General features: G+C 40.9%; 1 protein-coding gene across 5 annotated transcripts in view; it reads right to left on the reverse strand.

Moving 5' to 3' along the window:
- SORBS2 (sorbin and SH3 domain containing 2) overlaps positions 1-26,232 on the reverse strand; it is a 276,988-nt gene that overhangs the window by 81,629 nt on the left and 169,127 nt on the right. For 3 of the 5 annotated variants that reach the window (XM_084627087.1, XM_084627084.1, XM_084627083.1), the window contains 3 exons: positions 11,084-11,560; positions 4,073-4,214; positions 1,259-1,434 (listed from right to left, as the gene is read on the reverse strand). In XM_084627087.1, the coding sequence (XP_084483213.1) occupies positions 1,259-1,434; positions 4,073-4,214; positions 11,084-11,560 (795 nt within the window). The remainder of the gene's footprint in view (positions 1-1,258; positions 1,435-4,072; positions 4,215-11,083; positions 11,561-26,232) is intronic. The other 2 variants (XM_084627086.1, XM_084627085.1) reach the window with 1 other exon arrangement.

Consider the following 26,232-nt stretch of genomic DNA (forward strand, 5'->3'; position numbering starts at 1 on the left):
GGCAGCTTGCCAGCCACATTAAATACACTTGGGGGATTTCAGTTATACTCTTATATAATTAATATCCACCTTATGGAATCAGTCTGCTAGTCTTAAAAAAAGCACAACAAAACAATAACTTCCTACACAAAAGGCAGGGCCGTCTGCTTAGTAGGGATGGGAAGCTATAGCTTGGCTCTAATGCGAGTTACTCATTTTTTAAAAGCTTTCTATTGTATCATTTGTATATGCCGAAATCAAAGGAAAGGAACGCAAGAAATGCTAGAGTTTCCTCCTCCCCCTTACACAAAATATCCCAGTCTTACCACTTATTCTGAAATCTTTCCTATTGCTTTTCTCCATCAATTCCTGTTTTCCCCCTAATTTTTCAATCCAGTGAAGCAGCTCTTGGCAATTACACAACCCCATATGTCGGTGTTGGCAGGCAAAGTATATCCAATAGCTGCTACATCCGTGCACTTCACAAAGATTTCACCTGCAAGGGCTCTGCTGCTTTCATCCTGGCTCCCACTCTTCTTACTCTCTCCGTCTAGCACAACACCTCTCCTCCAGCCAGGAAGGCCAGTGAGCTGCTCCTTTGTAGACTCACTGCTACTGTCTGGACCAGCCAGAAGGGGCTGCCCTGACAGCAGTGTGGAAAGAATGCTTCAGCATAGTAAAAACAAAACCATTCCGTCTGACATCCTGGGACAGCTCAAGCAGTGATTAGTGGCAAGTCATCAAACCTGGACTAATGACAATGAGAGGGTTTCCATGCTGCTCATTTAAAGATTGTGGAAAAGCATGGTGGGTCATGATGCATTTCACTGGGATAGTGGTCAAAGGGGTTATTACTGGATCAAGTCTGTTAATTTCAATACAGGAGCCATAGGGAAAAAATAGGCACCTGAGGTTTATTTGCTAATCGCAAAAATTAGCCAACTTTGCAGGTTTAGAATGACAAGACAGACAGGAAATGAAATTACAGCGTAACACCACAAAGGGCAGGGAAAATAATAGAAACAAGAACGAAAACTGCAGTTCTGACTATTTATAATGAAACTAGAACTATGAGGTTGCCCAATTATGCTTCCTGCAACACACAGTATTATATTCATGAGCCTTCTGATTACACATACTCTATTCCACATTATATAAGACTAGAAGAATGTGAAAAACCCATTACTAACAATCAGTTCATTGTCTGAGTTCTCTCTCTGTCACACACTCTCTCTCGCTCTCTCTCACACACAAACACACACTCCCTGGCATTTCCTACCGTTCTAATTGCTGTTGGGATTCCAGATTCATCTACCGGGCCAATCCCTGCATAATGTGGTGCTCTAATGACTGTGACTTTCTTCTCTTCCTCTGAAGATCTACAGATTGGTATTGTACTGGGAGTGGTGCTGCTGCCAACAGACTGAGCATACTGTGAGTATGTCTCTGTGGAGTCTGTAAAGATAATGCGACAGAATGTTGTATAGCGATAGAATAATCATACGTAGCACTTAGAGCACGCTTTACATTTTCAAAGTGCTTTACAAGCATTAAAGGAAATTTGATAACCACATCCATATAGAATACCTGATAATACTACACATTAGCCTGAGCAGCTGGGTTTAGTAGGATTTCCGCTGCAAAACCTTCTACTCAAGGAGTTACACATATGTGGATTATTTTGTTAACCTCTGTGCTGAGCTCAAAATCTCTCAGGTTAAGAGAGACTTTTTTTTTTTTTTTTTTAGGAAAAAACTTACAATATTTGAAAACAAAATTTGCTTTGCTGCTTTTAAGGGCTGGCTGAGGGAAGAGAGAGACAAACACACAGACAAACAAAACTCTTAGTGAAGCTAGCAGAACAGACTTTTTTTCTGTAAACTAAACTTGCCACTTTGCCATCCATACTATGAATGAGTGCTCTGCGGTAGTATGAACTCTTCTGCTCCCAGAAGCATGGAAGAGTTGAAAACAATTTCTGTTCTATATGTGTAGTAATGAATTTACTCAAACATTCCACAGAGATTTTCGGTACATATGTTGGATCCTGCTTTTCTGCTGTGAGAGAATTACCCAGGTAACTCCCTTTAATGTTACCAGCTTTGGAACTCAGATGAATTATGAGGTCTATAATGTTTTTTACAGATACTTTTCATCCTTACATTTATATTATATATAAATTATATAAAAAGGTATATATTAGTACCTTTATTTAAATAGCTTTATATGGCTAATATGCCATGTGCACATCAATAACTCTGCCTCTCCCTGTAGCAGACATGCCAATGAGCCACCTACATTAATTGAGGTGAAAACTGCAATCTGCTATTGGTTTTTGGTGCTGAAGATAATTTTGCAACTCCCTCCCCAACTGTTCTTTTAATTATTGAAATTAATACTAGCTACCACTACCTACCTCTAAAATTCACAGCAAGTCATTAACAAAAAGACACAATGTTAAGATGCTGGGACATGTCATATGAAGCCTTGTACTGTCATAAGGTGATGTGCTTAGATGTAATCTTGCATACAGAAGAAACATAACAAGATTCTCTAGTCATTCAGGCAACAGATTTCGGTGGCTAATTAGTGGGCCTTTATGACTATATAAGCATGGTTTGCAACAGCAGGTACTGTACTACCCACGTTTCTGCTGCAGGATGGCTGAAATTAGGCATAAAGCTAGATTTCTGGCACTGCTGGTGGAGACTATGACTTCCCTCCAATGCAGTAGGTATTGCAGTCTTTAATGTTTCACTAGAAGAACTGTGATATAACACAACAAAAGAGACTGTGATGATTTGCGGCTCTGAGTGTAATGTGAATATTTTCTCTCCCTCTTTATTGGAAAGAATTTGGATTTAACGCAACCTTTTCAGTTACTTAGTCTGAAAGCCTGTAAATATTCCAGTACGCATCTGTGTGTGTCAAATGTCTGAATATCTGGGCTTTTTTTCAAATATATATGATGCTAAATTTAGAAAACTTTTGAAATCTGATCTTATGCTCCTTGCAGGGCCCAATCTGTTGGCATCGAAGGGTTTTTGAGCATACAATGAATGTGAGATCTGGCCATTGTTTTGTAAGTCTCAGAAACTCAGAACCGCCCTGAGATAATGCTCTTAAAAATCATGTTCAAAAAGGACTGTCTAGGAACAATTTCTGAAGCATAGTTAATAAACACTCAGATCTCTAAATCAGATATCAGGTGTTTTTAAATGAACCTGTATTTTTGTCTGTGCAGATACACATGCTCAATTTTTGCTGTTATCACTTGTACACAGATGATATAGCATTTATACAATTCATAGATTTTAAGGTGAGAAGGGACAATTTTGGTCATCTAATCTGACCTCCCATGTAACACAGGAGCAAACTCATTATGCATATTGAAATGTTTTTGTGCATATAGTTTCTGAGTATGCAAATGTTGATGAGAAAACTGGAAAACCCACACGATTGCACATACAAAGATTAATGGAGAGACATTATGTTTGGTCTTATATGTGCTTTTTTGAAAACAGAAATCATTTTAGACTAAATTCCATGGGGCAGAGATCTTGTCCTTATGTTTGTAAAGTGTGATCTATTCTTATGACACTCTAAAGAATACACATGAAATTTTATTTGGCAAAGCTTTAAGCTTTTAAAATCTTAAGACCTCACAACCTGTGAGGAGGTGACTTCCACTGAAGATAGTGCAAATTGAGGGACCTGTAACTCAGCACCATGCAAAACTGGACCCTAATGCCTTAATGAGGATAAGGGACACCTAAGGGGATTTTGATACACATTCAGGAATATCTGAAAGTCATGCAGTTTTAATATACTCTCAATATAACCAGTGGAATTATTGCAAGAGTCACATATGTGTAAGAATCTTGCTTTAAAGTAATAAGACTGTAGTAAAGCCAGTTTAGGAATGTTATTGCGTCTAACAATAAATTGTATTGTTGCTTGTAATTTTCCCAAAGTACATGAATAGATAATACCTTTATTTATGTGGAATGCTCGGTAACTGTTTGCAGTTCTTGCCCCACAAATCAGAACATGTCGCATGATGTATAAAGTAAACATTATATGAAAGGCTTACCCATCTTCCTGCCATGCTGCATGATAATGTTTGAATTAAGTGAAGCTGGTGGAGAGTAAACTGAAGAAGGGGAAAAAGGCCTTTGAAAGTGACTCATTGGACTGGCAGCAGTGCCAGCGTTCCCATTCACTGTTATCTGGGCCTGAGAGAAACAAAACAATATCCCATTAAAGTACATACAAAGCTCTCTGAGTACCATCGCAAATAAAGGATGATGCAAGACCATCAACCACAAGACAATGCCCAGTTGTTAGGTACTTAGCCGCAACAGGGATCAGTATTCACTGAAATACAAAACTCATCATAGGAGGAGTGCAATGTGCTCTGTATGAATCTCTGCCTCCCCCTTTGTCCTTATAAAGGTCTTGTATGAAGAATGCTGGAGTCATGGGAAGGGGACAGAAGGACTATGGTCAAGGCAGCAGGATGAGCTGCATAAAAAATATCTGCATGGATCTAACGTCAGTATAAAATGAAGGTGGCAGTGAAACTTGCTCTCATCACGTAACAAAGGCTGCCTCAGATCACTCACTTTAAAGGGACAGCTTGTTCCACATACTTAGCTCCCACTGACATTAGTGGAACTGTGTATGCAAACTGAAGGGGAAAGGACATAGTGAGCTGAAACTTCTTTGAAAGGTGGCACCCAGCACATGGGCAACTGTGAGATGCTTGTGTGTAATGTATATTATAGCAAAAAAAAGTGCATCAATGCATCTTGTAAACAAAAAACAAGTAAGCAGTACAATAAGGGATTCTGTTGACATCACAAACCAGTTGAACTTTGCTCTCAGAGAGTTTCTCTAAAGCAATGTGTCCTATTCCACCACCACATGGCTTTAGACCTCCACAGCTGGGCTGCCACACTACAGTTGGAGAGTTCTACAAAGATTATAGAGTCGAGAATCTGAAAAAATAAATCCATTTATAATAGCCAATCATTAATTTCATTTTAAAAAGATGGCAAGGCTGCGATTTTCTAGGTCTCTTTTTCCATGCAATTATTTTTAAAACTCTAAACAAAATTACGAGCATTGAAAACTACCTTTGTCTAGTTTTGTATAATAGAGAACAATTAAAGAAGAATGGATTTATGTTCTACTTCTGTTGAAAGCTGTGGTTGTGAAATATGAAGGTAAGGGTGTGAAGCAGAAAAGCAAGGAACAAGAAGCCTCAGTTTTAAAAAGAATGTACATTATTGCTGGACTCTTTATAAATGAAATGTGGTTCATTCTCTCCTGTGATATAAGAAGTGACTGGCTTCACTCTCTCCTGTAGTTTAAGAAATGGGCATTTTGGGGATCGGTAATTTTAGGCTTCTTTTTACATCTCACACCCCCATCCCTCCTACAACCTCAATAGGAATTGCAGTTGTGTAAGAAAAAGAAGATCTAGCTCCTAAGTATATGTCATCAGAACTCCTGAATGCATTCAGAGCATTACATTTTATGGAGATCTTTTAGAGGTAAATTGAGTAGGTAGCTGAAGTTAAGGTTGTGCGAATGTGTCCATTAGAGCTTGCCTGCCCAGATTTGTTCCTGTAGAAATGCAGGAACATACATTTAAACAGATTTTTTAAAAAATGCATTGATTTATTGTAAATGTGTTTTCTTCTAAATTCCTTAAAAAACAGTTACAATGAAATAACTCAAATAAAGGTCTGATTTTCAAAATATCAAAATCCTAGGGCATGTGTGTGCATGCTTAATTTGAACTCACAACTGTCACATTTATTCATACACGTCGAGTGTTTACACATGCAACTGTCCAGTAGGATGTCCGCCCCTTTATTGTCAGTTGTCAGGGCCCAACTGGCTGAGATGACTATTGAATATTCTAGTATCACGTGCACAGCATTGTGTTTTAAAAAGAACCTGAGTATGGTCACTGGAATATAGGCCATTATCACTTTACAGAAACACTCTCTATCAAAAATGTCCCTGGCCACAGCAAGTTGTAGCCCAACTCCTGATAGGACACCTGAGCAATAGTATTCCACATTGGTGCTTTGTGCCAGTCACTGACTCTTGATAGGACTTCACATTCAGTCTAAGATCCTACACCTGAACTACTGCACTCTATATAATCCCTCAAAAATACTTCTAGCCATAGGAACGCAAGAGCTGGATGAACCCTGGGAGACTATTTCAGGAGCTAGGGAAAGGTTATTTTCAGCTGAGGCCCACTGGATGTGAGGCACCTTCCTTTTTCCTAAAACCAGAGCAAGCCCAATCTCTCCGATTATAGAACTAAATGTAACTATCTCTTTGAGAAGACCCGCTCCCAATACTGGAGGGTATGCACACATACGCATGCCTACAAACACCTGCCCCATACACACTTCATAAGATTTTCTTCTTCTGGTTGGAGGAACAGAATTAACAGATCATTTGTGGACTGGAAAAATTATTCCTTTAAATTTCTGTATTAGGCACTTAGGTTCTACAGTGATGGACACTTTACAAATGCCTGTGACAGACAGTGAGATAAGACAGATTGGACAGATGCCTCGATACTATTTGGTAGTCAGATATGATGATGGGGGCCTTACCTAGCTAGACAGACATCAGGAATGACTGTACATGACAGACATAAAAATGTGACATTCTTGTTCCATTGTTACCAGGGAAAGTGGTTGCCTTGCTGTCATGAAACATCAAATCAGCAAGTTTATTGGTGTTGTGCAAGCTCTCTGGAAGCCTCTATGGCATCAACAACACATATCAACTTGGATAAGATGTGAATCTATCAAACAGCACTGGCTTCTGTCCTTTTGTATGGCTCTGAAACCTAGGCCACCGCAGAGGTGCAAATGGGCCAGCTGGACATTTTTGATGTGAAACAGCAATGATGTATTGAAGACATATGGTGGTTTCATCACGTTATGAATGAGGATGTCAGGCTTTGGACCAACCAGCTTCCAACGTCTTCCAGAGTGACTCAATGCCAGCTCAGGTAGCTTGGCCATCTGTTCCATATGTTGGAGTTCATACCAGCCCGCCAGCTTTACACATTTGATCTAGCAAAAGCTGGATGAAGAAGACATTGCATATGCTGGAGGGATGGCATGGCTTCCATCCTTGACTGCCTCAGCCTTAATATAGACCAGGCTGCAACCAGCAGGAGACCAGGCTTACTGGAAAAGGGTGATCTGAAGTAAACACTCCAAGAGCAGGAGAATGAAAGAATAAATTCTTGTTCTTTTGTGCTAGAAATCTTACAGGATATTAATATTTGCTTATATCCCTCAGCTAAAACTACTTGTTAGTGATTAACAGAATTTCCCTTTGAGCAAATACAATGTGAACACTGTCATTGCTATTGAGCTTCAGCAGCTGATGTATTTTACACCCATGAGAGGGCTTGTTTTTTAAAAGCTAGCTCTGAGAAGTTGCTGGTCAACAGTGCCCTGCCCTCAGAATCACTGAGTAACCAATGATGCTTTTTCTGATATGATGCTTGTATTTTAGGGCCCAGTCCTGAGTGGTGGTGTGTGCCCTCATCTCCCATTTAAATCAAAGTTTGTGTATGCTGTCTGGTAAATTTTAGATTTTGTACTCATATGTATTTTTTTTAGAAGAGTGAAAAAGGCAGAGAAAACAACCAATTTGTCACCAAAATACAGAGGTAGCTGGGGCCTGCTAGAATCCCATATTCCAAATTTATCTCAAAGTTATGCCTTTTCTCACTCTTGCCCCGTTCACTCTTTGCCCCATTATACTACACTTGGGCTCTCCTTGTGGAAGAGCTTTCTACTTCTGTTGACTGGGAGCCAAACTGCCTAGGTGCAGGAACCTCCCAACCAGGTGACAGGCAGAAGGCTGATCATCTCTTCATCCCCTGAGCCAGGCACCTCATTAGACTCTTACGTTCAGAAGGAGCAGCTGCCTTCAGTTCCCACTCAGAACAGCTGAGATGGAGCCAGGTGGGACAGGAGCCACCTGCTGATTCTTAGAGGCAGTGAGCGAAAGGAGAGAAGACTTGATTACAGAGGTCTGAGCAGCTGGAGAGGTGTTGTGCAGCAGTGCTACAGCCACCCCCAGCGTCCAGGACATTGGCTATGACTGAAAATACTCAGGATCAATTCTCCAAGCCTGTGATAGTCTTAGCTAAACTGGGTTTTTAGCAGCTACGGTGAGATATAACAACTCTCACACGTGTCACTTACAATTTCTTTTGTTTTCATATTTTAAAACTACACAAAAGATAGATTTCTGTGAAAAGAACTTTAAAGAGAAATCGTTATAATAGGGTTAAACTTGAGAGAAAATTTTTCAAAGCCCTTTATTTTGCCAGTTATTCTCTGTATTTGTTACTACAATTCCAAATACACGCACTTGAATAAGAGCTTTGCTTTACAACTCATCTCTTGCCTTAGGCTTTCACAAAGACCTAAATCAGTGGCTAAAGCAATAGCTCTAATTTAGCATTGTGTTTGCTGCAAGTTTATGTAGTTAGAGAATACAGACTGTAGGTGAGAGATTTCAGAGTAGCAGTCGTCTTAGTCTGTATCCGCAAAAAGGAAAGGAGGACTTGTGGCATCTTAGAGGCTAACCAATTTATTTGAGCATAAGCTTTCGTGAGTTACAGTTCACTTCATCAGATGCATTCAGTGAGCTGTAGCTCACAAAAGCTTATGCTCAAATAAATTTGTTAGTCTCTAAGGTGCCACAAGTCCTCCTTTTCTTTGAGGTACTATAGTTTTTCACTGTACTTTGAATAGCAAATAACTGTATGGTATCTGCTGGCTACTGTGGACTTTATAACATTGACCACTTTAGACTTACTGAGAGGAGGAACAGGTTCAAGTAAGATATACAGTGGTCACTATTAAAGTCTGCTTTGCCAACAGTAGCTATATAATGGTGCTTGAGATATTACAGCTTTTCACTACATATAGAATAGGAAATAACTGTGCTTTCTCAGAGACCATTTTGTGGTAATATTGAGTAAATGCTGAACATACTGGGACTGGACACAGCAGCTGTCAGAGAGCTACAAAACTTCTTGTAAACTGTTGGATGGTGTAAGACCACCCAGTCCCTACTGGTCCTCCAGTGATTGTGTCCTCCATGAAAGAAAAGGAGTCACCCTTGAGCAGGTTAGTGTCCCCACCTCAGGAGATGGAGTCAGTACTAGAACACCCATGCCTGCTGCCAACCTTCCTATCAACTTCCCAGCTCCTGGAAACATTTGCAGTCATCTAACCCCTCTTCAATAACCCTCTTCAATAGGTGGAGAAAAGGCGGGGAGGAAAGGTTGGTAACAGAAGCAGTGGCTCCTCGTCATCTCAGTAGTGGCTCCTTGCAGCAGCCCGCTCACTTTGTGGGGCTCCCAGACTGGTTCTTCTTTATGTTCTTCAGAGGGAGGCTCCTTCTTCCCCCTTCCCCATTAGGGATGAGTAATTTTTGTTGGCAGTTAAAGGGACAGATGGCACTGAAAAGATGTCTATCCATCTGGCCTCATGCTAACAAGGATGACTGTGGCTAAGGGTGGAAGTGGCTGCCAGATCACAGATCTCCATGAGGGAAGATTGGCCAAAAAATAAGAGGTGGTAGGGCTAGCAAAAAAACAGATCATGATCTTTTTAACATACCAAAAATATTGTTCAAAAAGAACAAATACAATTGTTTGCACACAAATGTAGGCACCTGACATTCCCCTGAGTTTGTTGGTTAAAGCCTGTGTTGATGCTCTTTTATCTGTGTATTGTCTAATCTTTGCTTACAACTAGGAGGCAGTAAACAGATTTGTAGTTCCAATGCCTTGAAATTTTTATGTTTCATGGGTGGGAATTACTGGTTTTACTTGACATGTCCATAATTTTGTCATATAATATAAAAAGCATTCAGCACATTGAACCCCAACTCTTCAAAGTGATTATTTGCAACTTTGGGGTAAAACTGTTCTTAAAAAGACATATTATTTTAAAGTGACATTTATAGTAAGTTAAAATTTGCTGTTGTTACTACATGTAAATGATAAAATTATAAATATGGCAACATTATAAATATGGTCAAAATTATAAATATGGCAACATTTTGACACAGTAGAGCTCTGGTCTCAGCTTATCATCATGTCATCAGAGAACCCCCACTAAGAATATTTATAGTTTTGTAATTCAGTGATCTGTTATTTAATCGAAATATGGGACCAATTCTGATTCACCTTAATCATACATGCAGTTCCCTTGAAGTAAACAGAAGTACCTACATGGGTAAAGTGAGCAGAATTTGACCCATATTCTATACCTTTTTGTTTATCTATACATATATAAATATACATATACTATACATTATATATAAACACATATGTATTTAGACTTGGTTATTTTCCTTGAGTTACCCAGAGAAAGTGCAGCCCTGAAAAATAACAGAATTCCTAGGATCCAAATCTAAGATTATTTATACAGTTCATTCCTGTAAAACAACTGTGCTTAAGAAAGGGAACCGTTAGTTAGAGGAGATAAAACAGAAACAGCTTCATGCAGTCAGTGGTCATGGCTAGGGGAAAACAAGGTTGTGTTAAGTATTCTCATCAACCCTATTAATATGAATCTCTGAGGATATTAGTGCCTGACAGATGTACCTCAATGATAGCTGAAAGCTAGTTTTCAGCCTCTCTCAAAATTCAACCTGTGCATTCTTTCAGTACGGCAACTAATTAAATATTTTAAAGTAGATCAGCTTAAATTCCTCAGTCTGCTTTCCTTTAACATATTTGGACTGAGTGATAAGAGTGAAGTTGGCCATTAGTTGTAAACAAACTGTTCACTATATCTTAGTTGAAATTAGAGTTACAGAACAAATTGCACAATTTTGAGTGGCTTTTACGGAATCTGTCATTACTATAGTAAATTACTGTAGTAAAACATATTACCAGACTGTGCAGAACCTGAATAAACAACTGACACCGTTCTCGTACGAGTAATGGGATAACAGACAAGAATTAGTTCTTTTCCCCTTTGGCAACCTGTTTGAACAAACTGGAGGAAAAAGGAAGGATAATTACATGAGAAGTGGCAGCAGTGGTGGTTAAGGTGGTGCCATCTGACACAGCAGACATCTGGCTCAAGGTTGGGGAAGGTGATTCAGAACAGTCAGTAGTATCATAGTTACAAGTCTGCAGCTCATCTAGAATGGCTGTGGAGGACTCGCTCACCGTGCGAGAGGAGTACTCACTTATGGCAGAGTCTGTGATTACAGAGGCTGTTTCATTCCTGTGGATAGTATTTTCAGGAGCTAGGAAAGGGTATTTATATGAAAAATGTGAGAGGGCCAGGGTTTTATAAAAGCGTGAAGGCAAAAAATCATCAAGCGTTGGCAAAATAAATGATGCTAGGTGGGTGCCACTGTCTGGTGAGAAAGAGGTTCTGTTAACTGGTACCACAGAAGGAGGAGGCAGTGAAGAAACTTCTGTTGCTGTTTGTCTGTGTGTCTGTGAAGCATTTACCTCCATCACATTGGCAGTTATTTTCTGGTTTCCAAGCTGAGTTATGAGAAAAAAAATAAGAAAACATATTACCAAATTAATACAAACTTTCCCTTTGCCTTTTGCTGTGTGTAGGCAAGCTGCAAAACACATGCTTTTAGCTGTCCTAGGAAGTTCACATTCACATGGATTAGGAAATAAATCAACCACACTCTATATTAAAAAAGGAAAACATGAAGGAAATGAACCTGTCAAGTATTATTGGAAGCAAAGCCAGTAACCAGAGTGTGCTAGGATGAATATTCATAATGTGTTCCATGTTTTCATGTTTTGAGTTGAGATTTGAATAGGGTCACACTTATATACATTGGAGAGTGTCACTGTTAATTCATCAGCTTGTTTGATTGTCACAAAATACATCTTTCCTCCTCTGCAAATAATAGAGGTTTCCATCAGATCTTTTGGAAACAGAGCATAATATGGATTAAAAGGGGACAGAATTAATTCAAACACTAATATCAAACATTCACATTAGTTGTGAGAAATGGATTGTGGAGTTTTTGCTTCTTGGAACCAATTACATTTTTTTTCACTGCCTCATTGACAAAAATAAATTTTGATAGTCCTTGAATATCAACCCCTGGAGGCACCCTGTAAACCTGCTGGAGCACCACATGTATAAAGGAAAAGAGCCCACTTGTTAGGGTTTTCTGGTTTAAATGTGAGAAGAAGCAGGAGGGATGGTGAAAGAGAGCTGGATAGGGAAGGTTTAATATCAAAACAAATATATTGCTTGGTTGGCTTCAAAATTATAGTGGTGGTATTCTTAAGAAAACAAGGCAACATCTTTAAATGACAGTGCTTCTGAAAATTTGCCACATACTTGATGAGCTTTGTTTTCTGATGATTGGTAACAGACATAACATATTGGGCTTGAACTAATCCAGAAACTCACTTTTTGTACCAGCTTCTCCCATCTCAATTAAAGTTGCATGAAAATCATACTGGCAACAACCCCTTGTTAAGCAGGCATACAAAACCTCTCCATGCTGTCTGCCAACCGCACGTTTTCTATAAGTTAGTGACATGTTATATGTGAAACTGAAACATTTTAAAATAATGCTGCTTATTTCAACACTAATGATTTCACTTCTCAGAGGGCTAAGGAGCTGCTGAATCACTCTAGAGAAAGGATGCTGAGGATAGTCAAACAATATAAATTTTAGGACAATATTATACCACACACTGATTACCATTAAAAATAATCAACAGTTCCCACTCTGTTGTCAGACATACACAGTTATTTCCTATCTACAGGAATCTGTAACTCTCATCTTTTGAAAATGTTTTAATCAGGCAGATTTTGGTGAGCATTTGAAATGGACTTTTTATCCACAGTCTAAAAATATCATTTAAAGCCTTTATAGCATACTTGGTACGAAACCAGATTGTGCTGCTTATGAGAGTTCATTAAGAGTCCAGTTCTATAAGAGGAAGTTACTCACTTTGTGCAATACTGATAGTTCTTCAAGATGTATGTCCCTGTGGGTGCTCCACTGTAGGTACATGTATGCCCCAGCACCTCTAATTGGAGAATTTTGGTAGCAGTGTTCGTTCAGCCCACACATGTGCTCTCCCTCCCTCAAGGTCTGCCTTGAGGCTAACTAGTGCTGTGCGGGCAAACTGCCCTCAGTTCCTTCTCCACTGCAGAGCCCCTTATCAAGACCTGTGAAGTAGAGGGGAGGAGGGCAGGTTATGGAGCACCCATAGGAACACACATCTCGAAGAACCATCATTACTGCACAAAGTGAGTAACCACTTCAAGTAGTAGTATCCCGTTGGGTGCCCCACTGTTGGTCACTCCACAGCAGTAGCCTCCCTGGAGGGCTGGGGCTTCGGAGTGGAGTCTGTTATTGACAATAGTACTGTGGAGCGGAAGTTGGCATCAGAGGCGGAGTCTCGATTAATTGTATAGTGTTCTGCGAAAGTTTGGACAGAGGCCCAAGTTGCTGCCCTGCAGATTTCTGAGATGGGGACATCATTAACAAATACAACTGGAGGTAGAAACGGATCTCATAGAATGCGTGCAGATCACTGATGGGGGCAATAGGTTACGCTCATGGTAACCGTGGTTAATTCAACTGGAGACCCATTTGGAGAGTCTTTGAGCTAATATTGTGGAGCCTTTGAATTTTTCTGAGAACAGAAGGAAGAGTTTAGGGGACTTCCTAAAGTCCTTAGTCCTGTCCAAATAGAATGCTAGGGCTCTCATAACATCAAGCATATGAAGAATTGCCTCCCTGTTGTCACAATGTGGTTTTGGAAAAAGGTAGGGAGGTGAAAGAGTTGGTTCATATGGAAGGACAAGGTTATCTTGGGGATGAATTTCGGTTTTGGTCTCAGGGTGATTTTGTCTTAAAAAAAAAGACTACTCATGATGGGAGTGCCATCAGTGCCACTATTTCTCCTACTAATAGAATCACAGAATCATAGGACTAGAGGAGACCTCAAGAGGTCATCAAGTTCAGTCCCTTGATCTCCTGGCAGGACTAAGTATTATCTAGACCATCCCTGACAGGTGTTTGTCTAACCTGCTCTTAAAAATCTCCTATGATGGAGATTCCACAACCTCCCTAGGCAATTTATTCCAGTGCTTAACCACCCTGACAGTTAGGAATTTTTTCCTAATGTCCAACCTAAACCACCATTGCAGCAATTTAAGCCCATTGCTTCTTGTCTATTTGTCATACAGAGATAATAGCCATTAGAAATGCTTTCTTCATGGACAGGTGTGGAAGGGAGCAAGTGACCATAGGTTCAAAAGATGGTCTAGTCAAGGTTCTTAGAACCAGACTGAGATCCCACGTTTGTGTGGGTGGTCTAATGTGTGGGAAGAGGTTTCCCATGCTGTTAATGAATCTGCATGTTGTTGCTGATCACTGACTCCCCGCTGGAATAGGGTCTGGCTGACAGGGTCGCTGAAGGAGAGCTCCCTGGTGCTAATGGTGATTCTGGGGAATGAGACATGCTCTGTATTAGAGCTCTGGTACTGTGTAGCAGGGATTCTAGTTCCTCCATGATCATAAGGTCCCTAGGGAAGCAGGAACTGCTGCAGTCCCTAGAGAAGCAGGAACTTCTACAATCCCACTGTTGCACTTGGTGCTGTTAGGGATTGCCAGTGCTGACTCATCGGCACTGATTTTTTTTGTGGGAGGCATGTTCCAACAAGGGCTACTTTGAAGCACTCAGTGCCAAGGATGTTTTTGTGGTGCTGATTTAGTAGAGTTGGTACGGTCTCTATTCTTGTCTCTGGCAGGTGGTGATGCTGCTTCAGAGCCTTTGAATCTCGGGTCTTTAGGCATTGTGGCAGAGCTTGCACCTGGAGGTCTCTGTTTCTTTAGGGTCCTGAGGCCCAGAACCGTTGGTGCCACAGTGACCGAACGTGCCAAGGATCTCCTCTGGCTGGTCAGGAGCTCTGTTTGGGGGCCTGCAGCCCTTTTCCTGGTGGCTCTGTGGGGGGAGTCAGCTGACTTTATCTGCAGTTCTCCCTCTCTGGAGGTTGATGGGTCTGGGGACGAGTCTTTTCCAGGATGCAGATCAGGACCGTGGTCAGGTGCCCATTTAAGAGCACCCTCCACGAGGAGTTTCAGCTTTAGCTCTCGGCTCTCTAGGGACCTATCTTTCAGCTGTTGGCAGAAGTTGCACTTCTGTGGGATGTGTCCCTCTCTGAGGCACCAGATGCAGCAAGAGTGTCTGTCTCCCACATGAGTTGCCTCCCTATAGGAGAGGCTCCTTTTAAAACCGGGAGAAATGGGCATGCCCCTAGGGGGGCAATCCCAAAACAAAGGTGGGAAAATGGGTCGAAAAAAATTTTTTTTAAATAATTGAAGAAAAGAAACTTTAAAGATACTGCAACAAAGAATGGAAACTCTAAAGAGAGCTATAAACTAACACTATCCAGATATAAAGTAAGTGAATAAACTGGACTGAGACTCGCTCTGTCTCAGGCCAAGGGCAGTTGTGAAGGAACTGAGTGCGGTTCGCCCATGCCGTGCTAGATAGCCTCAAGGCAGACCATGAGGGAGGGAGGGTGCATAAACAGGCTGAAGTGACAATGCTACCAAAATTCTCCGATTAAAAATGCAGAGGCATAGATACACCGACAGTGGAGCACCCATAGAGACACTACTTGAAGAAGAACCCTTATTCACACTGACAAGAACTTACCCGAGCAGTCCCACTAAAGTAAGTAGAACCACTCCTAGAAGTGAAGGTTACAGAACTGATTCTTAAACAGGTGAAAGAATTTACTTGTTCCAAATGAAAAAAATCATTTGGCATTATTGGATTAATGGTACATACAAAAATAAGGAGTTATAATAGTGGAGCATTGCATCATATTAAGTTCAGAATCATAGCTTATTCTGAGCGGTATTTCAGGGCTACACTCAAAAATGAAATCAAAATTCTTTCATAAGCTAACTTAAAACAGAAAGTTTCCTATATAGAAAATCCATGGCTGGCTGAGTGACTGTAAAGAGAAACTTGATTTTTAGAGATGATTGATTTATCAATGAAACTGTCTCTCAAAGAAAGGAAGCCAAAAGAATAGCTAAGGCAATTGTGAAGATTAAGCTATATTAACACCCTGTCCCAATAAAAACATTCACAAGCAAACCTGAAACAATATGTTACACAGCAGAAAAATTTCAGGTGTTTAAGATATATGAATGGTTTCATTAATGTGTTTACATAACTTTCTCCATGCACTGTTGGATACAAAGGTAATAATGGAAAGACAGATCCATCATTAGTGCTGATGAATACCGGGCAGGTCAATTCAAGACCCTTCAGAAAATTTAGATAGCACAAGTAATAAATCATAAGGCCCTGAAAACAGGGAGCCCTAAGGTCCATGAGATTAGGTGTCCTCTAAGCAGCCAAAGCAAAAGAAATGGTTAAATGTCTTTGTGAACTAAAAGGTCTACATTACTGTATAGGCGATAAAGGCAACTTTGGGTACTAATCAATCTAGCAAGTCTTCTGACTCCTAGCTGGGATCACTACAAGCATGCCTGAGAAAAGGAGAAGTCAGAGGTGGACAACACAAGGAAAGACATTCAGGGTGCATCCAGAGAGAAGATGAAATCAGTCCAAAAGAGGTAAAATATCTGACAAATGATCACAGATTCCATGAAACAAAAATGTAAATATGACTATGCTATCAAAGAACGTAATGGTGTCACTCTAACACCACTGGGTGCAGAAGGAGCCTTGGAATTCTAAGTACTGCTCTTTAGTGAATTCTCCCATTGTAAGGTTTCTCAACTCTGTGAGTGAAAACATTAATGTTCTGATCAGTACTAGAGTTCATGTCATGGGGAAAGCCATTACCCTTCTTCCTTTTCAAATGTGTCTCAGCTGATATAAAAAACAACATTATTTTTGAAGATGGACCAAACAATTTCTAAAAGTCATGATTACCCCTCAACGTGGAGTGTTGGTAAACTGTAAGTATTTTAACTACCCAGACTACTACCTACCCAAAGCACAGTGTCATCTTTTTCTGATCCTTCATAACTTGTGGACACACTCCCCAAAGTACCATGTTGGGGACAATACTTCAGGAAATTTGTAAATACTGATTTATTGATTTGGACTATGGATCAGGCCCATTATGGCCATATCCAAGAAGTATGAGAAGAAGTTCAGTTGGGTCTATCACTGGGCAGATATTTTGAAAATGGAAGTTACAGATGTTGAAAAACCGTGTGTGAGCAGAACGAGATAACTATCATGGGTTGTGCAGCTACTAAATGTGATCTTCACACTACTGCTACTTGTGAAGGAAAAAGAAATGTTAACATATTCCTCCACCTCCCCATTAAAAGTCCCAAATAAAGTGTTTTTTTACTTTTGCTTTCATGTGTTCACTCTAAATGGCTACAGCAGATCATCTTCGATATAAGAGTAATATATAGCAAAATGTAAGGCATGAAATCAATAGCATTTCTATAATTAATATAAAATAGGCAGATGTTAACTACAGTATGCTCTTTGAAGACAGTCACCTGGTATTTCACAATGAGGTCTTTTGTATGGTGCAAGTTTAATAATGACACCAAATTGCTGGCCTTGCTTCAACAGTCAAGAGACAAATGAGAAGATTCAAAGATAAATAAATGAACTCATTCTGTTAATTTGTAACACAGGATAGTACACAAAAATAAAGTTACACCCCTACTCTTACAAATGGGTAAAAATACCTCTTATTTTTAATTGTTGAAAGCTGAGGCCAACATTTTAAAACTTGACTGCTGAAAGATATGCTCCTAAATCCATATTTAGATACCTAAACTAAATGAGAATTGCGTGTTAAGCACCTCTGAAAATCAAGTTAAGTTATTTAGGGATCTAAATATGATTTTAGGCATCCAATTTTGAAAACTTTGGAGAGACATTATATTTGAATGATTTTTTGCAGAATTACTGGTAAACGTCAAGGTAAGTGTTGCCATCTGCAATTAAATGCATTTTAAAAAGCAAAATCTGATTGGCGGTTTCATTGTAATAAAACAGTTATTTTAATCTATTTTACTGTAATTGGAATTCTTAAAAATTACTGATTATGAAGCGGTTGGAGTTACTAGGAATTATTAATGTCATGCATGCTTTTGAAGGGATCATTCTCCACACAAACATCTAATCATATTCAGGAGCAGCAGTCAGAGCTGTGTAAAACTGCCAGTTATTGCAATAATAGTGAAATATTGCTTGTGTGATCCTGATACCCAGTGGAAAATGTATACCTTAGGACTGATAGAAAATTTTCTGTTAAAACTGGTTTTCAACAGAAAATTAGGTCTTTAACCAAATGGATTTTTTGTTTGATTTCCATTGATTTTTGTAATGAAAAAATCTGTCCAAAACCTGAACTATTTTGATTTGGAATTAATGCTGCAGTGCCTCATGAGAGTTAAAAGTTCAGCTGACTACTTCTCCCATGCTGCACCATGGCCAGGGACTCCAAACACTGCACCACCTTCCTTCTCCAAGAGGGGGAGACTATGGTGCATCAGGAGAAATATAGTGTTACCATTTACCAGCCTACAGTGGAGATTGGGAGCATGAAGCACTCAAACCACAGCTCTCATAAATCACTGCAGCAGCATTTCCAAAGCAAAATATTTCCATTTTCAATTTTTTGCCAAATAATTGTAATTTTCCATAGGAAAGATACTCATTTTCTGACTAGCTCTATTATACATAGCATGTGCTTTGTCAGCCTGTTAAGACATGATGCTGAAGAAAACTTTTAAAATGTTAAATCTTCTCTGCAGACATTGTATCATCCTAAAGTCCCAGTTTAGTCATCAAGCCTCCTTCTGGGCTAGTTGAACTGAACTGAAGCCAGTAGTTTAGCATGGAATTCTCATTCAATTTCTTGCGAGTCTTCACTTCCAGGAGTCTCAATGAATGAAACACTCTCCTCCATTGTCTTTGTGTCATTCTCTAGCTTCCCTTCATCTCTCTCATACAAAAGGATTTGTAATGCTTTCTATGCATGATGCCATATACGATTAAATTGTTCAGATGGTGAGAATTACAGGAATTTCAGCCTGTTGCTTCTTTGGAACTCTCTTCTAGATGCACATGTTCTGAGGAATAATGTAGCTGAGAAGTTAGATGTACACTTCTTGAACTGTGGTGTTTTATCAGGTTTTCCAAATGAATAGGGAAAATGCAGACCAAATAAAAGAAAACTAAACACGGAAGAAATAGTTTAGGCTTTGGGTCTCTACATTTGCCTTATTTCAGCCCTGAAAACGAGCTTCATCCAGCATCTGATTTTTGTCCCCGAAGTGGCCCTTAGGTAGCTCTTTGGCTTGCATCAAATAGCATCAATCCCACAAACAGCTAATACTGAACTTTGAGCACTGGTGCTTTGTGCCTGTGATAAGCCAAGTTTTAGAGCTCTGAAGGCCGCTAGCTGTCTTTGCCAGGGCTTTATAGGCTCACAGGATGTATGGCCCTTTTACGAAAGCTGCTCAAAAGCACATGAACTATCACTTGCCTCCATCCCTCTCCTCCCTTCTCCTTATCATTTGCTTTGCTGAGTTAAAAATTAAACAAAATACCTGCAGGGAAATAAAACTCTTTTAAAAAATGTATCTTTTAAAAAGCTAAGTAAGCATTTATTTATTTTTGAGCCATAGAGTCACAGATTTTAAGGCCAGAAGGAACCACTATGATCATCTAATTTGACTTCCTACAGAACAGAGGCCATAGAATTTCGCCCAATAGTTTCTGCATCAAGCCCATAACTTCTGGATAAGCTCTAGCTTATCTTTCAGAAGACCATTTTTTTTTACAAGAGGAAGGACGGTGAAGTGGGTGGGCCTCAGAAAACCTGGGCTCAGCTCCTTTCTTGACCAGAGACTTCCTGTGTGATCTTGGGCAAGTCACTTATTCTTGTTGCGCCTCAGTAAAATAGGGACAGACACACTTCCCTAAATCACCAGGGTGCTGTGAGGAGAAATATATTAAGGACTATGAAGTGGTCAGATACTATGGTGATGGGGCCAGATAAGTATCATAGATATACAGGATTTTGATTTAAAGACTTGAAGTGATGAGATATCCACCCTAGGTTGTCCCAATGGCTAATTATGCCTACCGTTAAAAATGTACATGTTATTTCCAGCATGAATTTGCCTAACCCATGTTCATGTTACATTGTGGTGAGGGCCCTCAGGTTGTAAACCTGCTGTGTCTCTGCACTTCACAAAGGGAGGCCTGATGGGGCCTAACAACGAAAAGAAAAGGGTAATCACATATACAACGAAGACACAGGAAAGTGGCTCCCAGAAAGATAGAAACTATGCATGCATGTGCACACACATATTTTATGAACACATCCATTCATATGCACACACCTGAACTACAGCCTCCACACCTCCATGCATATGCACACATATATATGCAAACTGTTGGCATACATGCACTCCCCCGCATGCCCTCCATGTGCACATGTACCCTTATACCTCTCCCTGGACATGTATATTCACATACCCTTATAGATACTTGTGTACACACGCACATATTCATACCTTTGTCCGTGCACAGATTCACCTTGCTGACTCCCCCCAACCCTCCCAAAATACTAAGTTTGAGATCCTTTTATTTTCTTCTTTTACTTGTGGGTATAGCACTCCTTTGCTTGCCCAGTAACAAAGCAGAACAAGGGCCTTTGGGGAAGTAGCACTGCTTAAGCTAATATTTCACCTTCACTCTATTTGCCCTTTGCCTTTGGTTAGCACCAAACATTTTCTGGCTGTTTAGCCTTGTTATCAAATATGTCTACAAAAATGTAAATCAATGTAGATCAATATAAAACTGAAAATTATACTTCCCTGTGCTGCAACATAGAAATTCACAAAATGCTATAGTCATCATCTAACGCCCTTTCCAGGAGAGAGACAGATGGTATTTAATCATAAGCTTTACAGGCAGCAACAACGTTAACCAAGTCTGCATTTCATAGTTACCAATAACACTACTGCAATGACAAGGACCCAAATAAATATACTAAAATATCAGTTAAGCAATTATGTGCTCTGGCATCTGTGGCTATATAGTTTATTAGCAAGAGCAACCAACTGGGAGTCTAGATCATAATTCTAGCTGAACCAATGGCTTATCGTATGGTGTTGGCCACAGCATTTGATCTCATTATGCCTTGTTAACTTAGCTGCATATAGGGTTTAAAAAGTATATTCTATCCGAAATTATAAGACCAGTTTAAGATATGCTTTCCTGAACAAATAAACTACAGTAAAATTTCATCCTTGCCTCCAGTGCTATGCTAAGGATGCCAGCCCTGACATCGTTACTCTGCTTTTTCCTTAGCTGTCTCCATGCTCCCTTCCACACCACACCCGCTGTGGAATTGCCTCCCAATTCTGCTCTGTCAAGGTAACCTTCCTTTCCTCTGATCCATCCTAAAGATTCACTTCCTCCATGAGGCCCACAAGGAAAGAGTAAAAAATTAGTACTAATAATATTTTATAATTAACAATGATAAATAATAATAAAGTCATGATAGTTGTTCTTTCCCCTGAGCTTCTTATCTGTATCAAGATCAGTGGAACTGGAGTCTGAAAGCCCATGTTTCCTGGAGGGACGCCCATGGAACGGGGAACACTGGATGCTATGATGGAAGCAACTCGGCCATATGGACAGAATAGTGTACAAGGTTTAATAAAGTTTCATGCATTCAACTTAATCTGCATTTAGCTTCACTCTTTACGAATGAAATATGGTGGCAGCAGTTGAACTGTGAGTTTGCTGAAGGGCAGCAGGTGGCTGCGTGAGTCATAAAACTAGGTCTGAAGCCCCCACAAGCCCCAGAATTTGCAGATACAAAACAGACCAGGGATGGACCTAGTGGAAGGAGGACTTTGTGCTGTACATAGAGCTAGCCATGCAGGATGACAACAAGGGCAGGAAAGTAAAATTGTCATTTCACCTTATTGGGGACCAAGGCAGAGAAGTCTGCTGCACTCTGAAGTTCACGACTGGCTCAAACTTCAGAGCTGCTCCAGGAAGGCAATCTCACATTAGATAGATTGCTTAGACATGGGACATGCAGCGAAAGCCTCAAGAGGAAGGATGAAAGCACTGGGAGACACAGCATCCCCAGAAGTACATACAGAAGTACATCCCCAGAAGTACATACAGTGACACAACAGCAAAGGAGAGCATGTGCCCAGGCTTCCATACACATAGTGAGATGCACTGACTGTGGGAGACAGGGTGAGCAGGCAAACAAGATGTGCCCTGCACTAGGAGAGCATTGCAAGGAATGTGGCAAGTTGAACCATTTCAGTGGTGTGAGTAAAAGCAAAGGAAGGGCTCAAAAAAATGCAGTCAGACGTCTACAAGAGGGAGATGGCACAGCAGACAGCAGTGATGACATCATGACTCTCTCCTTGCGTCTGAGAGCATAACAGGTTCAGGCTGTTGGCACAGGAAAGCAACAAGAGACAAAACTATCCTTCATGCACGCAACAATGTTATCAGGGAAAATAACGGTGTTATTTTAGCTGGATAGTGGGGCTTTTTGCAATGTGATTCCTTGGGGGTGAACTGGACTCAAACACACCCATTACGAAGAGCTGGTGCGATTTAATAACGTACAATGAACATAATGCAGTCCACAGGAAAATGTGGCTTCATAGTAACTATCCCGCAAATAACAGATGATACCCTGAAGTTTGTAGTGCTGGATGGTAAATACCACAGACCACTCTTGGGGAATACAGCCATACAGGCCATGGATCGGATCAGTGTGCAGTGTCAGAATTTTATTGTTGCAGTACAAGAAGCAAAAAAAGGGAGTCCCATGGACAAATCGAGACAATTTTAAAAGCACATGGGGACGTTTTCAAAGGTGACAGTTGCCTCAAAGGACAGCTGCAACTGGAAGTAGACCTCACAGTAGAGCCCGAGTGGATACCCGAGTGCATATACTCCTTGCATAATCCAGTGTGCAAGGAGCTCAAAAGTCTGCAGAGCAGGGGTATTGTAACACCTGTAGAGGCCAATACTCCCTGGGTAAGCAGGTGGTAAAGAAGTCATCAAGCAAATTACACATTTGCATAGACCCAAAGCCAACTGAACCAGGCACTGAAAAGATCCACTGCCCACAATTGATGACATCTTGCCAGAACTTTCCAAAGTATGGATCTTTACTTTGTGATGTGAGGAGCAGGTTTTGGCAGATAAGCCCGGGAAGAGTCCAGCCTGTTGACAACCTCTGCAAACACCATTTGGTCCCTACAGATAGTTGTGCATACCAATGGGCATAAGCCCAGGACTAGACATGTTCCAAAGAAGACTCACCCAAGTTCTGGAAGGACTGCCTGGTCTGAAAATAACTGCAGATGATAACCTCATTGTAGGTGAAGGAAGCAATGATACAAAAGCTGAACAGGACCGTGAGAGAAAACTACAAGCTTTTCTAGAGAGATGCAGAGGCAAGAACACAAAACTCAACCCAGAAAAAATGCAACTCAAATAGTGCAAGGTGACATATAATGGACATCTACTCACAGCAGACGACTGAAAGCAAATCCCAACAAGATCAAGGCAGCCAAAGACATGCCAGCATTAGTGGATGTGGAAGGGGTTCAACGCTTCAGAGGAATGATACATTTTCTGTCCAAATTCTGTCCACACCTGGCTGTAGTAGCAGAATCCAAAACAGCTCACAAGGCAGGATGCTGAACGGTGCCGGGAAAGTCCTCAACAAACAAGCATCTGACATGCTGAAATAAATGATAAGGGATGCCCCTGTCCTGAAGCACCACCAGCCAGCAGAGTGAGTGACACTCCACTGTGAGGCATCAGAGAAAGGAGTGGATGCAGTTCTTCTGCAGGTGCAGCTGGTCACTTATGCCAGCAGAGCCCCATCAGAGACCAAACAGGGGTACACACAACTAGAAAAAGAGTTTCTGGCTATGGTATTTTGAGAGGAGCAATTCCATCCATACACCTACAGCCATTCAGTGCAATCAGACCACAAACCCCTAGAGAAAATCATGGAAAAGCCCCATCTTTGTGCTCCAAAGAGATTGCAGCACATGTTGCTACATCTCCAGTGCTACTGGGTAGAGATCAGATATTGTCCAGGATGATTACTGCTGTTAGCTGACACCCTGAGCAAGGCACATACACCCAGCATCAGTGAGTTGGAGGAAGGTGATCAGGACTTTTAAACCATTAACATAGTGCACTATCTCCCAGTTTCAACAAGAAAGCTGATGGAAATCCAAGAGCCTATGGAAAAGGACATCCAACTACAGACTGTCAAGAGAGCAATATCAGCAGGGTGGCCAGAAGACAAAAGCCAAGTACCAGTAGGAGCAGGACTATATTTTCAAATTAAAGATGAGCTGAGTGTGCAGGACAGAATCATTTCCCAGGGACAGAGAGCAGTTGTCCTCACCTCATTATGTAAGGATGTCATGCAAAAAAGACATGCCTTCACTTGGGCACTGACAGCTGTCTTATAAGGGTTGAAGTGTGTGTTTACAGGCTGGTAATGAATACACAAGTCTGTTCCTGTGATACACCAGCAGAAAGACACTTAACATGTGACCTACCCCAAGCATGGGAAAGGTTGGAGCAGACTTATTTACCTTCAGTGAAAAACAATACCTGATTATAGTGGGCAACTAATCAAATTTTTGGGAGGTGGATGTCCTGCCTGATACAAGAAACAAGTCAGTGATTGGCAAACTGAAAGTCCAGTTTGCTAGACATGGCATCGCAGACACTGTATTCCCCAACAACAGACACCAATTTCAAGGAATTTGCACAGAAAATGGAAGTTTGACCATACCTCCCTCCCCAGCACAGAGTAATGGTAAGGTGGATTCAGCTGTGGAAACCTCCAAGAGACTGTAACACAAGGCTGGCTCAGACGCTGTGTTAGCATTATTGGCAAAGAGGAAAACGCCATCACAGGGATGCCAAAACAGTCCAAGGCAGGCACTGGTGGGATGAACGACAAAAACCTTGCTACCCACGTGGGGAAACCCTTTGCAGCCAGAAGGCTGGAGATAGCGCTGAGAGGAGATGGCCACCAATCAGAGAAAGCAGGCACTAGAGTACAACAGGTCAACCAAGGACCTACTGACCCTGGAAACAGTTATTCCCGTGAGGGTCCAGCCATTACAGACACTAGAAGGAGTGAACTAAAGGGTGCAGTGGTACGCAGGTAATACGAGGTGACTACCCAAGAGGGAAAAGTGATCTGAAAGAACAGGAGGCACTATGAGCCAGTAGACAACATCCAGAGAAAGCTTGCAGAGATAGAGAGATCGTCAAAGAATGGAGAGTCAGACAACCATCTGTAGGCCAACCTCAAAGTAAGGCAGGAAACTGCACAGAGAGCTGGTTTGCTAGTCTCATAGATAAGTAACTCCTGGTGTGTGGCCTGTTGAGGAGACCAAATTGTCTTCAAGACTATGTAACCAGCAGAGTCGGGGGGTAAAGACAAGATTCAACTTGGCTCTGTGCTAGTAACCTCTAGCCAAAGGGACTTGGGATGGGGATCTGGGCCTCAATTATTTGTTTTTAACGTTTTTATTAAAATGTTTGTAAAATAGTGAAGTTGTATCATTATCAGTGGAACTGGAGTCAGAAGGCCCATGTTCCCTGGAGTCACTGTTATTGATAGGTTTCAGAGTAGCAGCCGTGTTAGTCTGTATTCGCAAAAAGAAAAGGAGGACTTGTGGCACCTTAGAGACTAACCAATTTATTAGAGCATAAGCTTTCGTGAGCTACAGCTCACTTCCTCAGATGCATATCGTGGAAACTGCAGCAGGCTTTATATATACACAGAGAATATGAAACAATACCTATTCCCACCCCACTGTCCTGCTGGTAATAGCTTATCTAAAGTGATTTCCAGCACAAATCCAGGTTTTCTCACCCTCCACCCCCCCACACAAATTCACTCTCCTGCTGGTGATAGCCCATCCAAAGTGACAACTCTTTACACAATGTGCATGACAATCAAGCTGGGCTATTTCCTGCATAAATCCAGGTTCTCACATCCCCCCACCCCCATACACACACAAACTCACTCTCCTGCTGGTAATAGCTCATCCAAACTGACCACTCTTCAAGTTAAAATCCAAGTTAAACCAGAACATCTGGGG

This window comes from Lepidochelys olivacea (genome assembly GCF_965140295.1).
Source record: "Lepidochelys olivacea isolate rLepOli2 genome assembly, chromosome: 4".
Classification (NCBI taxonomy): domain Eukaryota; kingdom Metazoa; phylum Chordata; order Testudines; family Cheloniidae; genus Lepidochelys; species Lepidochelys olivacea.